This window comes from Miscanthus floridulus, chromosome 5 (assembly GCF_019320115.1).
Source record: "Miscanthus floridulus cultivar M001 chromosome 5, ASM1932011v1, whole genome shotgun sequence".
Taxonomy (NCBI): Eukaryota; Viridiplantae; Streptophyta; class Magnoliopsida; order Poales; family Poaceae; genus Miscanthus; species Miscanthus floridulus.
In genome coordinates, this window is record NC_089584.1 from 32,591,700 (window position 1) to 32,610,023 (window position 18,324).

The 18,324-nt window shown below is 44.3% G+C and overlaps 1 protein-coding gene across 1 annotated transcript; it reads left to right on the forward strand.

The window, feature by feature from the left end:
• Positions 1-1,609: 1,609 nt before the first annotated feature.
• LOC136454491 (pre-mRNA-splicing factor cwc22-like) lies at positions 1,610-2,173 on the forward strand. Its single transcript, XM_066454899.1, has one exon. The coding sequence runs from the start codon at positions 1,610-1,612 to the stop codon at positions 2,171-2,173; it is 564 nt and encodes a 187-aa protein (XP_066310996.1).
• Positions 2,174-18,324: the final 16,151 nt, after the last annotated feature.

An 18,324-nucleotide genomic window follows, 5' to 3' on the forward strand; every position in this document is an offset into this window, starting at 1 on the left:
ATCTACTTGTGAGAATAGATCAGAATCAGTATCTGCAACCCGATGATAAAGTGCAACAGGTCAGCTCTCAAGAGCACGAACAGAATGTCCATGGGAAGCAGGTGCATGGTAATAAGTTAAAACGGAATTACATCCTTGGAAAATTGAATAATGTGAATATGACTACCCTTCATGGAGCTAAGAAGGTCGTTTATGGATGGATCGCAGTAGGTTCAGCCAATGCTATGGTGATGTTTGACCCCAGTGCGTCACATTCGTTTATCTCTAGTGCATACGTAAAAGAACATAAGATAACTATGCTACCAATGAGGAAACCAATAATAGTTAAGTCCCCAGGAGAAGAAATGAAGACAAACCGCATATGCCCAAGAGTTAGTCTTGACATAAAGGGGATAAACTTTGAAGCAAACCTTATTGTATTAGAGTTAGTGGACGTTGATGTTATTCTTGGAATGGGATGGATGTCTGCATGTAAAGGAGTCATCAAGTATGCCCAGCATTCGGTGCTTCTAACCACACCGTCAGGAGAAAGAATTAAGTATGAGGGTTTTCAACCTGCACCTGAGGAATATGACAATGGAAATGATCTAATAGAAGGTGTGAATACTGAGGATAGTAAAGTTGACTGTGAGTTTCCAGATGATGGCGTAGAGGAACAAACACCCTTAGAGGAACTCCATCCGTCAGATGGTGATTATCCAGTTAGAATCTTAGAAAGAGCCCAGGGAACTCTTAAGGGAGAAGTGCTTAATGTTTGTAAAGTTCAATGGAATAACCAATCAGAGGAAGATGCAACTTGGGAAAATGAGAATCAATTGAAGATGGATTTTCCTCATCTCTTTGAGGTGTAACACAACTACGTTAGAAGTCAAGATGGGGGTGTCATATGAAGATAGTTATGCCCTTGAGTTTAAGATTTTTGTATTCAAGACAGCTGTATCCCTTGACTTAAAGGGGTAGTCCGTGAAGCCAAATCTTTTGTTCTTAAGCTTTGCAGATGTGACAGATGTAACTTGTTAAGCTGGTTTACAATGCAAGTTGAAATGTTGGAAAGTTTATCTGAGTTCTATTCCTGGTTCTGTCTCCCTTCCTTGTCCATACTTTTTTCGAATCTCGGGACGAGATTCATCTTAAGGGGGGTAGAATTGTAACACCCTAAAAATTGCCTCTTTTAAAATAGAGCTAAAATGATTTATTTATGAATTTTTGTGCACATGAAATATAGGAAATAAAAGTATTTTTAAAGTTGAAAATAGCAATGTGTTTGATGCATACATGCTATTGCATTTAATTTTATTGGTTGAGTGGTTTTAGTTTAAAAGTCAAAATGGTTAGAATGCTTTGAAAAAGAGTTTGAAAATGGCTTTGAAATAAAAGAAAAGAAAGAAAAGAAAATTAGAGAATAAAAGTATTTCAAAAGTTGTAAAATTTATTTTTGGAAACTTACCAAAATATCTCATTTATATTTGAGATGAAAAGTATATTGAAAACTACACTTGAAATTGATTTTTGAATTTGGCTTAGGATTGAAAACTAGAAAAAGAAAATGATTTAGAAAAAGAAGGAAAAAGTCCTCTCTCATTTTGGCCCGAGGGCCCACGTTTTCCCCATGGCCTACTCCGCTGCCTTTCCCGCGGCCCAGCTCGTCGCCTGGCCCAGCCACACTCCTCCCGCACTAGCCCAATCGGCGCCCCGCCACTCCGCGTCCTCCCTCCGCGCCGCTCAACGCGCCCGGCCTGCTCCGCTGGCCCAGCTCGCGCGCCTTCCTCCTTCCCGCAGCCCGCTCGCCCTGGCCCAGCTGGCGGCCCGCTCAGCTCAGCGCTGCTGCCCCATGCGCCTACGCCCGCACCCGCTAGCACCGACCCGCTTCGCGCGCGCGTCCGTGTGGCCCATCCCGCGCACTGCCGCAGCCCGCCTCGGCTTCGCCCGCCGCACGCGCCGTCCGCCTCCTTCTCCCTCTCACTGCACTACTGGCCCCGCCAGTCAGCTGGCCCCGCTCGTCAGCGCGCGCCCGCACGCATTTTCTTCTCCCTCACCGCGCTGCCGGTCCCACCCGTCAGCCGCGTCACCTTCCCCTTCCTTTCTTCCCCGTGCTTCCTTCCCTTCTCTCCCCCGCCAATGGCGCATGCCCGATTGGAAGGCCAGCGCGCCGGCGCTCTTATATGGAAAGTGACCGAATCCTCCAGCGCCCCGCTCCCCTTCCATTCACCGCACCCACCCGCCTATAAAGCCCCGAGCCGAGCCCCGTCTTCCCCCTTTTCCCGGCCGCGCTCAAGCACCCACCGCCGCCGCCGCAAATCATCGTTTCGGTGCCTCAATCAACGTCGCCGACGACTCCCAAGGATCCGCCATCGTTCACCGCGCCCATAGGTGCCATTCAATTCGCGTTTTTGCCATGGATTGATCGGGTTTCTTGCTCACCGCGCCCTCCCTCTCTCCTCAGATCACCGCCGTCGTCGACCCGCCCTTCGGAGACTCCTCGGACGCCGCGCTCCTCTCTCAACGACTCGCGGTGAGCTCCTACTACTCCCCGTGCCTTCGGTTCATCAAATAGGGCCCTAGAACGCCGTACCCGCAAGCGCGGCTCACCGCCGGCCATGGCGCCATCGTCCTGTGCTTCTTCCCCGGCGGCCTGCTGCCCTTAACTCGCCACAGCCGTTAGATCCGCGCTGGATGGACGAGATCGCGTACCTCTTCGGCTTTATGTAACCGGTCCACCGCGGACCGTAGACCCCAGCCATAGAGCCGCGTCAGCTGGTCCACAAAGCCTCGTGGTGCACCGAGCCAACCACCAGCCGCCATGTGTCGCACAGTCAGCAGCCGAGTCAACCCCCCAGGTCAACCGCGCCCGTTTCACAGTTAAGCCCCCACGTTTTCAAGAAAATAACCCGCAGTCCAAAGCAGTTCAAAACAATTTCTTTTAGGCCCTGTTTTTATTCGTTGAGGACCCTGTATTTTCCAGAATTGGTGTGCCCAGTCCAAAGTACATTTAAATTCAGATTTTAATTAGTTTAAATTCAAATTTGAGTTCAATTAATTACAGAAATGCCATTGCATCTTATTTCATGCGTAACTTTTGTGTTTTAAGTCCGATTTGACCCGTTCGAATTGCGTTAGGATCGTATTTACGTTAACTACGTGTTTATACAACTGTTAGACATGTTTTCAACACTTGAAATTCATGAGTAGGTTTAATCTATTATTTAATTAAAGTAAAACTTGTTAAATCGTAACTTATTTATTTAAACTCCGAAATAGTCCGTTCAAGTTGCATTAGATCCGTAGTGACGAGATTTACACATTAGTAATAGTGTTTACTATATTGATATTTCTGAAATAATGTGATTTAAATCATATCTTGATTAATGATTATATAACTGAGTTTTATACATAAAATATAAGTTGTATTACTTTTGTTTTATAATATAAATCTAAAATTGACTTAATTCAATCCACATTGTTTATAAAATATCTTTTGTATATGAATTCATAAAGTTAACATAAATGAAGCCTATAGTTTCTTTCTCCACGTATAAAGCAAATCTCTCGGTAGTTGTAACTTTTCAACCATAGCTTCGAGTAGCGTGCCTCTCGCGACTATGTATTCGTAGTGATGCATAGAATCGTATATCAATCTCTTTTACTTATTTTTCTATGATTGGTGTACTGTTCTGATATAGATGCAATTGTATGCTATGCATGTATGTGTATGGATGTTTGTGTGGTGTTCTACGATTGTCCAGTCGGTAAGATATACGTGGTGATCCAGAAGAAGAAGAAGGACATTGAAGATTAAAGCTTACCGAAGGATCGGTGTGTAAGGCAAGTATAGCATGGGACCATCCTTGTTACCTATTCATATATAATCACTTAATTCATATTGCATGTGTCTCCCTTGTTACCATTAAGGATATCCTAGATATTTGAGATCTTGTTCCTTGATACCTTTGGGATATTGCATAGAATAGTTTTTGCTAGTGCTTAATCAAAACCATGATCTTGTAACTTGACTAATGATATATGCAATAAATGTTAAAACATGACTTTTTAGTAACATGGAACTAGGGGGCTGAAGTGTTTATATGCTTCAGATTCCTCTCCCTAAGGACTTATCTGTAAGTGATCATCCGGGACTTACAGTACAGCTGTGAGGGCCATATGGCTCTGGCTTTAGCTCAGTATGAGGACCTTTTCTAGCTTGTTAGCGGTTACCTTTACGGCGCAAGAGGGGCTCCAACAGGTATGATCTCGGTCTGCTAAGTAGATGCACTTGCTAGTCACTACTTGGAGAGGGGGTTCATGCTTATTGATGGGAAAACCTTAGCGGCCCTAACTTGTTAGACGAACCTTTGAAAGGCTTCATAGTGAACCCTGTCGACCTTCCTTGGTAGTGGGTCAAGAGGCTGATCACCTCAGGCGAAAGGGTAAATCACGACTCACAGTGAACGTGTACAACCTCTGCAGAGTGTAAAACTGTTATAACAGCCGTGCTCACGGACACGAGCGACCTTGGACCCTTATGGAATAGAGATGATCACTAATGGATGATGATGTTAATAATTAATCGTTTATGCTATACATTATTCATGTTTACTTGATCATGAGTTTATGGGCTTATGGATAAACTTGTTGCCAGCCAATTGCTAAAAATGTGATTTATTAAAGCTAATCGCAGTTAAACCAGTGTCAGCCTTTTTGAGCCTCATGAACCCCATGATATAATTGTTAAGTACGACATGTACTTACACTTGCTTTATTTTCTATACATTGGATAAAAATCCCGGATGGGTACCAGATTGTTGGTTTGGAGGAGTTAGGCTTGTGGTCAACCAGTCAGTCGTCCCTGTGGATTTGGAGTCTTCGCCAAAAGATCGGAGTCAACTTTCCGCTGTCTTATACTCTGAGGTTATTTTCCTTTTAATAATACGTTATGTAATAAGTATTGTCTTTTGATATTACCCTGATTTGTGGCTATATGTGAGATTTGACTTCCTGGGCTCACATATAGTGTGTATCTGGTTTTGCCTTTAAAACCGGGTGCTACAGCCAGGTATGATATGACCATGCTTTCGACCCTCATGTTCTCTTTCTGCCCTCTAAGTCTTGTCTTCTTCACAGATCCTTATGGCCTACAGCCAGGAGAAGTCCTAGTTCTATGCCGAGGAGACATGGTGGAGTGAGGGGCTACCACGCAGCTCGTTGTCGCCTGTCTAGAGGTGGCTGAGCTTACCCCTGCTGCCCAGGAGGTGGATGACCTCTGAGTCAGGGAGAAGGATGCTCACGATGATGCCCATGAGGCCGAGGAGAAGCTCATAGCCCTGATCGAGAGGGTGCGTATGGACACCGTTGAGGCTGAGCAGCTGTAGAAGGAGTAGGATGATTTGCTCTGGGCCATAGAGGAGCTCCTCACAGGGATTGACCTGGCTTGCTAGGAGCGTGTCGACGCTTAGCAGTAGATCAACCACCTCAAGGATGAGCTTCAGGGGGAGAGGGACCTAAAGGTTGCAGCCAAGGGCGTGCCTCCAAGCTCACCGCGAAGGTCAGTCAGTGCTAAGAAGAGGTCTGATGCCTAGAGGCCGAGGTGACCCGACAACATGATGAGGTGCGTAGGGTTTGGGTAGATGTGAACGGTAAGTCTCTGGTTTCCCTTGTTGTCTTTCTCCTTGGAATCTGTGGTAAGCCTTTTGACATGGTCGGAATGTGACTTGGGCAGGTCTTGATGACAAGCTCGAGGTAGAGGTGGTGAAGAGCCATGGCCTAGAGAAGGAGCTCAGTGAGGTGAAGGACACCCTCTAGAAGGTGAGCAACAAACATGACAGCCTACGCGTCATTGTCTAGTTGGTCTACGATGAGCTCGAGCTGGCCCTAGAGTAGGAGACAAGCTTGCTTGTGGTTCACGTCACCCGGATCACGGATCAGTCACGTGATATGGCAAGGGGCACGCTTTGCTTTGGTGTTCACCGATCGTTCACAATCGCCCGTTCTCATTACAAGAACATCGATCTGGCGATGATGAGCCAAGGCTTCATGCCCATCTAAACCAACGTCAAGCTGGACGACATCGAGAAGGAGGTGGCCCCCTGGTGCATGAACTTTCTGCCAAGATAGAAGATGAAAGCATCCCCCAAGGGGTTAGTTTAGTCAGATAGGTCAGTCAGCGCATTTATAATAAGCGAACAAGTTCCAACCCTTTTGTTTCGTTTAAACAAGCTTGTTCTTTTATTTTGGTTGAACAAGTTTGTTCTTTCTCCCTTTTTATGTGTAAAAAGGGTTAATGCATTTTGACCCTTCCTGTTGCTAAGACTATCGAGCTCAAGGTGTGGGCAAAAAACTCTAATGATGCTGGTAAGCAAGAGTGTCGTAGCCGCTGGGGCGTAGGTTTCTTGCAGTCCGACCAGTTTTACTCAGCGTTTGTTTCCGTAAACCTTGCCTCTAGGTTCTTAACGTGAGAAAGGGTCAGGCACAGTGACTGTTTCAGAATGGATATATATACCCTTATCAGCCCCCGAGTGAGGCCTGACCCCTTGCCATTGTAGAAGTCAGGTTTCACTAAAGATCGAGGAGACGATAGCAAAACTGGTAAGAGAAAGCATTTTTTGTTTCAGAAACGTTATTCTTAGTTTTTGTATGTACCCCTCCCTAGGATACGAGCCATCATCTAGCGACCACGCATTAGGACTCCTTGTGAGTCTAACTTCCCTCGATCTCCCGCGCATTGCAAGGGTCTAGTCGAGGGGTCAGCTCATCTATGTGATCATCATCCCTCAAGCGTTTTTTCTATAAAACAGAGGGGATGAGCCGTGCCACATTTTTCCTTGATGGATGAAATATGGTGCTCGGTGAGGTATTAATGGGCTAGTCCGAGTGGGGCCTAGGCTTCCCATTCATGGGGGTCTGGCATGGGTCAGCTGGTGACCGACTCTAGATTCTCAGTGGTCAATCCATATAGTTCTCAGGTCCATTCGACCGGTCCCAAGGGCTCGTTGCCTTTCTTCGAGGAAAAACCATGGACTAGGAACTGACCAAGACTCGAACATGGGTCGGGATGCCCACGACGCTCGTGCGCCCTGGTACTAGCCGCTAGTGGGCCCATCCCTTTCCACCCCTCACTCTAAGGGCGCCTCAGAGCGGCTATGAACCCGTCGGAGGGCCAGCCTTCGAACTCCTAGGCGCGAATGAACCGTAGGAGTGTTTTTAGCTCCATCTCCCTCCTTGCCTATAACGGTTCTCACGCCTATCTACACCAACACTGAGCTGGACGACATCAAGAAGGAGGTGGCCCCTCTAGCACAGGACTTACCTACCAAGATAGAGGATGAGATCATCCCCTAAGAAATTAGTTAGGTAGATAAGCTAGGCGACGAACTTGTAATAAGTGGACAAGCTCTTAAATTTTGTTATGGCCAAACAAATTTTTAGCTCTTCTCCTCTTTTTGTATAAAAAGGTTAATGCATTCTGATCCTTTCCGTCGTTAAGGCTGTAAAGCTCAGGGTGCGGGTGAAAAACTCTGATCACGCTAGTAAGCAAAAATGCCATAGCCGCTGGGGTATAGGTTTCTTGCAGTCCGACTAGTTTTACTCAGCGTTCATTTCTACAACCCTTGCTTCTAGATCTTAACATGAGAAAGGGTCGGGCATAGAGAATATCTACTGGATAGATATACTCTTTAATACATTCTGACTCTTTCTGTAGTTAAGGCCAAAAACCTTAGGGTGCAGGCAAAAAACTCTGATCACGCTGCTGAGCAAAAATGTCATAACCACTGGGGTGTAGGTTTGTTGCGGTCTGACTAGTTTTACTCAGTGTTTGTTTCTGCAACCCTTGCTTCTAGATCTTAATGTGAGAAAGGGTCGGGCATAGAGAATGTCTACCAGATACATATGCTCTTATCAGCCCCCGAGTGAGGCCCGACCCCTTGCCGTTGCTGGGGTCGGGTGTCACTAAAGATTGAGGAGTCAATAGCAAAACCAATAAGAGAAAGAGAGCTTGTTCGATGTTCTAGGCGTTGACGAAGACTTCACAGTCGATGGTCTTGAGCTTATAGGTGCCTGGTCGGAGCACCTCCGTCACGATGTATGGTCCCTCCCATGGTAAAGAGAGCTTGTGGCGATTCTTGTTGCCCTGGATGAGGTAGAGCATCAGGTCCCCGACGTTGAAGGCCTGACCTCGTACTCGACGGCTGTGGTACCGACACAACGCTTGCTAGTACTTGGCCGAGCGAAGGAGGGCAACATCACGCGCTTCATCTTGCTGGTCCATGGCATCCTCGAGGGACGCCTTGGCTCTGTGTTCATTGTACACCCTGACCCTCGACACTCCATAATCAAGGTCGGTTGGGAGGATAGCTTCAAAACCATACACCATGAAGAATGGCATGTAGCCGTTGGCCTGACTGGGGTCGTCCTCAGGCTCCAAAGCACTGTGAGAAGCTCCACGACCCATCGTCTGCCAAACTTGTTCAATCAGTTGAAGATCTAAGGCTTAAGGCCTTGTAGGACCATGGCATTTGTGCGCTCCACCTGCCTGTTTGTGCGGGGGTGCACCACGGCAGCCCAATCGACGCGGATATGGTATTCATCGTAGAATCAGAGGAACTTTTTCCCGGTGAACTGCGTGCCATTGTCCATGATAATGGAGTTTGAAACTTCAAAGCATTGGATGATGTCAAGGAAGAACAGCACAACTTGTTTGGACTTGATTGTGGAGATCGGTTGAGCCTCTATCCACTTTATAAACTTGTCTATAGAGACAAGCAAGTGCATATAGCCCTAAGGCGCCCTCTTGAGAGGTCTAAACCGTATAAACTTGTACAAGAATGGGATTGGCTAACCACTCAGGTGGTTTTCTAGATAAACCCGGTCGCCTAAAGCTTCGCAATCTGCTTGCCGATGGCCCTGCATTTCTCCTCGTTGAAGCGACACAGGCGCTGCTTCACCGGCTTGGAGCCTAGCCTGATCTTCAAGGCATGCTCAGCGACTTCTCTCAGAATGCCTGGCTGTAACACCTCTGGTGTTTTGACCTAGCATTAAAACTTGGCATGTCATCATATGCATTGCAAAGCATTCATAAAGTAGAAAATTTTGAATGCATTCACTAAATAAGCTTTATTTCATAAGTTGTTATTTTATGTGATGTAATGTGATCCAAAACTCTAAATAAAGATCATGACCACAAGGGTCAAATTTTATGTGATCATGTGAGACCATGTGTCATTTGACTCAAATAACCCTAATGGGCCATGTTACTGGTCAAAAATCAAACTTAAGTAAAAAGGTAAACAAATCAAATTTGAATTCAAATTCAAATTATGAAAATCCTTTTTGCCCCTTCTGTCTATTTCAAAATCCAATTGGAATTAGGGGGTGTGACAAAAAGCAAAGTTGAAGCTTATTTTATAAGGATCAACTTTGGTATTTAAAGTTTTTAAAGTTTACATATAAAATTTGGAGTAATTTTGAAATGATTCAAATGCTCAAATGCACCCCAAATTCAAATTTCAAAATGGAGGCAGAATTTGAAAATGTTCATTTAAGCAAAGTTGTAGAACTTGAAATGTTGAGCAACTTTTATTTTTGGAGATTTTCAACTTCTTTAGAAAATTTGGGAGTAATTTGTAAGATGAACTCAGTGGCAATTCTGTAATTCTGGTGAACAGTGCACGACCACCGCCCCACCGTCGGCGTCCTTTCTCCGGCCTTTCAGACGTGCCCGTGGCCACCCTCGGCTTTGTGCTGGCACGAGATGGTCACTACGTGTTGTTCCCTCGCTCTCTTGGCCGCGCTATAAAGCTCCGACGCCGTTATCGGCTTTTCTTTCTCTCCTCTATTTCCCGACGCCGCTGCCTCAGCTCCGTCGAGCTCACCTCGCCTCTTCAGCGTAAGCCAGTCTCGACAAAGTAGTGTCCCAGCTCTACTTGCTCCTTGCGTCTCCAATTGACCTATTGTTACAGCTTGATTTCGCAGGGAACTCGATGTCCACGTTCTTCTTCCTCATGGCCGGCCGGACCACCGTCACGTTCGCCTCACCGTGACCAGAGCTCCACGGTCTATCTCTGCTCGTGCTTGGTATGCCATTAGCTCTGCCTTATTCCCGTGATGCTCTATGACTTGTTGCTTGCTCGTTTTTCCCACTGCAGTCGCCAGAACACCGCCGTCGGCGAAGTCTGCTCCGCCGTGATCGCTGTCACCGTCGAACCGCGTCACCGTAGCTCCTCTGGTCTTGTTCTTTGCTTCAACACGTTCGAGGTATGCTACTGATGCTTCCTGAGCTATTTGTTTGATTGCTACCGTTCTCCTATCGCCGGCACAGCGCTACCGTGCCACCGCGTCTGCCATGGCCGGCATCAGCCTCGAATCATGCCATGATTGAGTTAGCTAGTGTCTCCAATCGGTGCGCCATGTTATTGTGAGTGTTTTAGTACCTTGGCCGTCGCCATTGGACTCACCGTCGGTGAGTTAGCGTCGGTCAGCGCCGTCGTCGTCGCGATCAAAGCTGAAGGTTAGGGATGACAAGTGGGTCCCGTATGTCAGCGACTGTGTAGTTCAAAATGGAATTTTTCTATTTTCAGAAATGGATGAATAGTGTCTATTTTTGTTATTTTTGTGTAGATTTGTTTCGAGCTCCAAAAATTATGAAAATTTTTGTGTGACCTCTCTGTGATGAATATTATTTAGAAAAAATATGAAATATTGATTTACAATACTTTTTGAATGTGATAAAAATTTCTCAATTAATTGATAAATGTAATTTCCATGATTTTTGTAGATCACTGTATAACTCCAAAAATTATGAAATTTATTTTGGTACACTAATTTGTCATGAGGAAGCTTGCATAAAATTTTGAGGTCATTTGGAACAAGTTCATTTTGAGCTTAATTCCAAATTTAATTCAAAAATGGATAAAAGCAAACCCTAAGTGTTAGTTTAGGGTTTGATCTTGTTTTGGCCATGTTTTGTGACCAGTAGGGTTTCAAGATCAATTTGGTCAAGTCACTTAGGTCATAAGTCCTAGGTTATTAAAGTTTGGTTAGAGTATAGTTAATGAATGATTTCATTCATTAAAGGAAGAACTTTGGAGTGAAACTTTGGGTAGTTCTTTAGAAGCATGTAGGGTTTCTTAGTAAACATTTTTGTGTGGTCCTTGATGGTAGAATTACAAGTTGGTTTTGTTGGCTTGCAACTGTACCATGAAGGAAAGTTGTATTCAAGGTGTTATTATATTTCATGCACCATGAAAGCATCATGTTTACATTATCATCATGTTGAAGCATATGTTATTATTTCGTGTCGAATCCAAGAGTGAACCGATCCTAGTTGAGCAAGTTGTGGAAGAATCCTCGGTTGTCTCGAGATTCGATATTTGTGGTACTGATCCGGAACCCGAGATCATCAACGAAGGCAAGCCCTGGTTTATGCATTAAACCATTACCTTGTTTACTTTGAAAAGTTTATCACCTATGTTACCTATTGCATTAAGTTGATTTATTCAAATGTTACCTACTTGATGCATTACCTACCTTGTTAATTGTTTACCATCCTTGAAGATGATTTCATTTACAAAGGCATAGAATGCTTAGTATGCTTTATGGTAGGCTTTCAAAGTAAAGGTTTTGATACAATCAAAGATGGCATTCTGGACAAAGAAAGAAAGAAGATAGAATGAACTAGAGACTAGTCAGGTGACTTATCTTGAATGTTAGGTAATGTTGCCGACTATGTCGCTTAAAGGCCACTCATTGTGGATCTTCTTAACGAGACACTTTATAGTACTGGTCACATACCCCGGTAAGCCTACTTCGGCTAATCCGATACTAAGACGAATGCCCACGCACTGGGAGTGGAGAGATGGCAGGAGTAGCATGTACCCTCGTGGCTAGAATGTGGCCGGAATGGAGGTGTGTTGTGCTCTCGGGTGGCGTGGAGATGGCTTAGTATAGGAGGATCCGGTAGCAAGGTTGATATATGCAAGATTAAGTTCTACATATATCGTGTGATAAGGAATCCCTAGCTGGGACTTGAATCAATTCGAATTGCCGGTGCTCCATGGATATGGAGACTCGTTTCATTACAGAAGCAATGTAGGACCGGTGAATTACTAAAACTTGAGAAAAGGAATGGAATGAGAAGGATTGGAACATGGGATATGAACACTTAGTTTGAGATAATGAACCAAGAAGACTTAGGGGGTAAAACTTGAAAATAGGATCAACAGTAGTAAGCTTTTGGCAAAGAATTTTTGAATCTTGCTACATCCTTACCTTGCCCCAACACCTGCATCCCTAAAGTCCTTCACCCCCTTTTACGTCGGGTCAGTCTTGTTGAGTACTTTTGTACTCAGGGTTTGTTAACCCTTGTTGCAGGTGAGTCGCATGCGCAGGCTTGTTTTGATCCCTGCTGCATGTCAGTGTTTGAAGTCGATGACGATGAGGAATGATGAATGGCCTTTGGACAAGGCACTAGTTTGTATGATAAATAATGTTAATGTAATATTATCCCGCTACTATGGTTGTATGACACTTATGGTTTTGTAAGTTTGAAACAACTGGTTTGTAATATTAAAACTTAAGTCTTCCGCTTTATAATCTCCGATATGTATATTGAAAACTATTGTAATCTACAATGTCTATGATTGGGATCCTGTTTGAAAAAGATTCATGGATGATTCGGGTTTCTCGAGGACACCCGTCAGACCTGTTAAGTTGTTGGGAACTCGTGTACGCTATTAGAGGTCTATTGAGACAACGATAGATGCATGTGGGCCTAATTTCTTAGGAGGTTCTGCCACACTGGCATGTCTAAGGGTCTCTACACAAAGATGTCTCTGTTGGTGTAGAGGAAGTCGGTGAGCGCACTTTCCTATTTGGGGGAAAGCATGATGCCGATGCACACCACTTTGCCCTTGGAGCCACTGGGGTCTATGAGTACCTCCTTGGCGCCCTCTACAGGCTCTAAAGACCTGGTCGACAGCTTGGGGTCGGGCACTTCTTCGATGACCTCCTCCCTGATGGCCACAAGCTCTTTGGAGGCGACAATTGCCATGGTGTGTTCACAGCACCCAACCTCGCACTCATAGGTGCGCTAGAAGGAGGTGTCGATGGTGATGACCCTACATGGACCTAACATCTTCAACTTCAGATAGGTGTAGTTAGGGACAGCCATGAACTTTGTATAGCATAGACATCCTAGGACAGGCGTGGTAGGTCCCGTGGAACCCGACCACCTTGAAGGTAAGGGTCTCTGTCCTATATATGGTCGGATTCCCAAAGGTGACGGGCAAATCAATCTGCCCAAGTGGCATGGCCTGCTTTCTAGGCACGATGTCATGGAAAGGTGCCCTGGTCGGCCGGATGCGTGATCGGTCGATGCCCATGGCGTCAAGCATTTTAGCATACATAATGTTGAGGCCGCTGCCTCCATCCATCAGCACATTGATGAGCCACTTTGTGCCAATGATCGGGTCGGCCACTGAAAGCTTTAGTTTGGTTTTGGTGAATTGGTGAAACCCTAAGTGCTAACCTAGTTTATCAAAGTGATTAAGAGATAGGTAGCACTACTCCAACTGGTGAAGCAAATGAAGATCATGACATGATGATGGTGATGCCATGGTGATCATCAAGTGCTTGGACTTGGAAAAGAAGAAAGAGAAAAACAAAAAGCTCAAGGCAAAGGCAAAATTGATAGGAGCTTTTTGGTTTAAGTTACTGAGACACTTAGCGAGTGTGATCACATTTAGGATCGATAGTCATACTATTAAGAGGGGTGAAACTCGTATCGAAATGCTGTTATCAAAGTGCCACTAGATGCTCTAACTCATTGCATATGCATTTAGGATCTAGTGGAGTGCTAACACCCTTGAAAACATTTGTGAAAATATGCTAACACATGTGCACAAGGTGGTACACTTGGTGGTTGGCACATTTGATCAAGGGTGGGGAAGTTTGGGGTTAAAAGAAGTTTCGTATTGACCAGACTCAGCCTTGGGCAGTGACCGGACTTTGACCCTACGTCCGATCAGTGGGGCGCAGTGAAGGAGAAAGAGGGACCAAACGTGCTGGGGTGCGTTCGGTCACCTAGTCACGTATGCTGACGCAAGCAATAGAGAGAGGTTGAGTTGACCGGACGTAGGCTTGGGTCCGGTCATGAGCCATCAGATGTGTTTGGTCCTAAATTTCTGCCTCTAGAACATTACTAGAAGTGACCAGATGCTAGGCGACTGTGCGTCCGGTCCTACTCTGCAGCGCGTCCAGTTGCAACTTAACATGTGGCGCGAAGCTGACTAGCCGTTAAGATCAGGCACTCAGCATTTGAGGCTAATAACACATGGCGAGCATCGGGCGACCGGATGCTAGGGTCCTATGTCCGGTCAACCTGACCGGTGCATCTGGTCAGCTCATGTTTCAGAGGACTGAGGAGCCAATGACTCTATTTCATTGGGGGGGCTCTATTTAAAGGCATGTGGCTGGCTCTAGCTCACTCTCTTGGCCATTTACAATGACAAAAGCAACCTTGTGAGCTTAGCCAAAGCCCTCCCACTCATCTCCATCATTGATTCATCATCTTTGTGAGATTGGGAGAGAATCCAAGTGCATTGCTTGAGTAATTGCATCTAGAGTCACTTGGTGTTCATGTTTTGCTGTGGAATTCACTTGTTACTCTTGGTGGTTGCCACCACCTAGACGGCTTGGAGCAGCGAGGATCATCGAGCAGAGGTTGGTGATTGTCTCTGGCTCCGATCATGGTGATTGTAAGGGGTTCTTGACCTTTCCCCAGCGAAGAGCCAAAAGATACTCTAGTAAATTTCTCATGGCATGTGTGATCCTCATCTTGTGTTGGTTGTGCGGCACCCTATAGAGGGTTTGGCGTGTGATGCCAATTAGTGCGTGAACCTTCAAGTGAGTGAATCGCCACAACGAGGACTAGCTTGCCAGGCAAGCAAGTGAACCTCGGTAAAAATTCAGTGTGTCATCATTTGATTTCGAGGTGATTAGTCTTCATTGGTATTCATTCTTGTGATTGATTGGTTCATTCCTCGACTCGGCGGTATAACCATCTTGCCTCTCTCTCTCTCTCTTTATATTACCTGCAAACTAGTTGTCAAGCTCTTTAGTGTAGCTAGTCGTGAGAGCTTATTAATTTGGTTAGTGTGGCGCTTTAGTTAGCCTTTGAGAGCACACTAACTTAGTGTAGTAACATAGCCATTGTGTGGGTAGAGACTATAGAAACTAGAATTGTGGTAGGTGGCTTGCTTTTTAGTAGGCTATCGCAACACTCGTTTTGCCTCATATTTGTCTAACTAGTTTGCTAAGTGTTGTTGTAGAAATTTTTAATAGGCTATTCACCCCCCTCTAGCTATTAGGACCTTTCAAGTGGTATTGGAGCCAGGTTACTGTGATTTGAGGCTTAACAACCTTCGGTGTCAAAATGGCTCAAATCAACAACACCAAGAAGCCACCCCAATTTGATAGCTCAAACTATCCCTATTGGATGGCTAAGATGACAACATATATCAAGTCAATCAATAGGAAAATTTGGAAAGTGGTGGAGATCAAGATTGAGATAGAAGATCCAGAGAATCCCGCCGCCGCCAAAGAATTACTTCTCCAAAGCAATGACATTGCTCTTAGTGCCATTCATGATGCCATTGATGAGAGAACATTTGAGCAAATCAAGAACATTGAGATGGCTCATAAAGCATGGAAGAAGTTAGAAGAATTATTTGAGGACACTCAAGCCATGAAGGGTGCCAAGGCATATATCCTCAAGGAGAAGTTTGCTAGTTTCAAGATGAAGGAGGATGAAAGTGTGTCGGAGATGTTCCATAGGTTACAAGTGCTTGTCAATGATCTCAAAGCACATGGTGAGAAGGTGGAGGACAAGGACTTCTCCCATAAGTTCTTGAGATGCTTATCCCTCAAGATTTGGCACATTGGTCACTATTCTAGTGAGGAGTGGTTTGGACACCATGACACCAAACTAAGTGTTGGGAGATATAATGATCGATGATACATATAGAGATGATGATGAGAAGGAAGAAAAGAGGGAGAAGAAAGATGACAAGAATATTGACAAGAAGAAGAGTGTGGTGTTCAAGGCCACATCATCCAAGGGCAAGGCAAAGCAAGAATCATCAAGTGAAGATGAAGACTTGAGCTTTGATGAGATGGATGATGAGAAGATGTCTCTCTTTGTCAATAGATTTGGCAAGTTCATGATGAAGAAGAGCTATCGTGCTAGAAGAAAGAAGTCTTCATCCAAGAATAAGGAAGAATCAAGAAGGTGCTTCAATTATGGAAGCAAATATCATCTTGTTGCTCACTGCCCATACAATAGTGATAATAGTGATGACAACAAGAAGAACAAGAAGAAGGACAAGAAGGAAAAGAAAGAGAAGAAGGACAAGATGACCTTCAAGAAGAATAAGAAGGGTGGTTCATATATAGTCACTTGGGATAGTGATGCTTCCTCAAGTGAGGATGATGATAGTGAAGATGACAAGACCACCAAGAAGAAGGCACTTGCAAGCATTGCTATCAATGAGAAGCCTTCTCTCTTCGACATTCCATCATGCTTCATGGCTAAGGCCACTAAAGTACAAACTTATGATGATGGAAGTGATGAGGAACATGATAATGAAAATGAAAACAAAAGTGATAGTGATGATGATGAACCAACTAAGGATGAATTACTTGATATGCTAGATGATGCTAAAGAACACTTTGACATTAAGAGAAGGGAATGCAAAAGCTTGCGTAAGGAACTAAAAGCCCTTAAGCAAGCCTTTGATGAGCTCAATACATCTCATGAGAGGCTAGAAGAAGCCCATGAGAAGCTTGGCAAGGGTCACAAGAAGCTTGAAAAAACTCATTCCTCTTTGCTTAATGAATAAAATGAGAAGAAGCATGTTGAGACATGTGATGTAGGCTTAACTTGTGATATAATTGATGAATCATTCTATAAGTCTATTATTGTTGCTCCCACTAACCCTTCTTGTAGCACTTCTACTTCCACCTCATCTAGTAGTGATAGTTTCACATGTGATGCCTCACTAATGGTTGAGAATGAGACCCTCAAGAAGGAGGTCAATGATCTCACTCACACCTTGGCTAAGGTCTATGGTGGTGAGGACCACTTGCTTATGTGCTTGGGTAGCCAAAGAGCTTCTCTCTATAAAGAGGGATTAGGCTATACCCCCAAGAAAGGTAAGGCAGCCTTTACTCCTCATAAGACTAGTTTTGTGAAGAACAATGATCCTTTTTGCACTAAGTGCAAGCAAGTTGGTCATAAAGAGCATGAGTGCAAGAACAAGAGCAAAAATGCTAATGTATCCTCAATTAAGATTAATTCTTTCTATGTGCTTACTAAGGGTACAAATGGTGTGAAAGCTAAATTCATTGGTACACCATGGATGGGCTCAAAGAAGAAAGTTATTTGGGTGCCAAAGATCTTGGTCACTAACCTTCAACGACCCAAGCAAGTTTGGGTACCTAAAAAGAATTGATCTTCTTTTGTAGGTCAATTACAAAGCCAGATAAAGGCATTGGGTTCTTGATAGTGGGTGCACTCAACACATGACCGGTGATGGTTATGATAGTATCACATTTGGTGGCAATGCCAAAGGCAAGGTCAAAGGGCTTGGTAAGATTGCAATATCCAATGACACGAGTATTTCCAATGTATTGCTTGTTGAGAGATTGAACTTCAATTTGCTATCCATGGCTCAATTGTATGATCTTGGAGTCAAATGCATATTTTGGGTAGATGATGTAGAGATCATAAGTGTAGATGGCTCTAACTTGATCTTTAAAGACTTTAGATATAAGAATCTATACTTGGTTGATTTCAATGCTAGTGAAGCTCAACTATCTACATGTTTGTTCACTAAGTCTAGCATAGGTTGGTTATGGCATAGAAGGCTTGGTCATATTGGAATGAAATAATTGAATAGATTGGTTAAGCATGACTTGGTTAGAGGCTTCAAAGATGTTGTGTTTGAGAAGGATAAGCTTTGTAGCTCTTGTCAAGCCGGTAAACAAGTTGGAAACACCCATCCTAGGAAAAGCATGATGAGCACTAGTAAAGCATTTGAGTTATTGCACATAGATTTGTTTGGGCCAACACAATACACTAGCATCCGTGGAAATAAATATGGCTTTGTGATAGTGGATGATTATAGTAGATACACTTGGGTATTCTTTCTAGTAGACAAAAGTGATGTGTTTGCAACATTCAAATCATTTGCCAAGGGCATTCATAATGAGTTTGAAATAACCATCAAGAGAGTTAGAAGTGACAATGGTAGTGAGTTCAAGAACACTAGAATTGAT

Coding starts and splice junctions, on each gene's coding strand:
- LOC136454491 (XM_066454899.1), top strand. CDS start 1,610: ATGGCCTACTCCGCTGCCTTTCCCGCGGCCCAGCTCGTCGCCTGGCCC.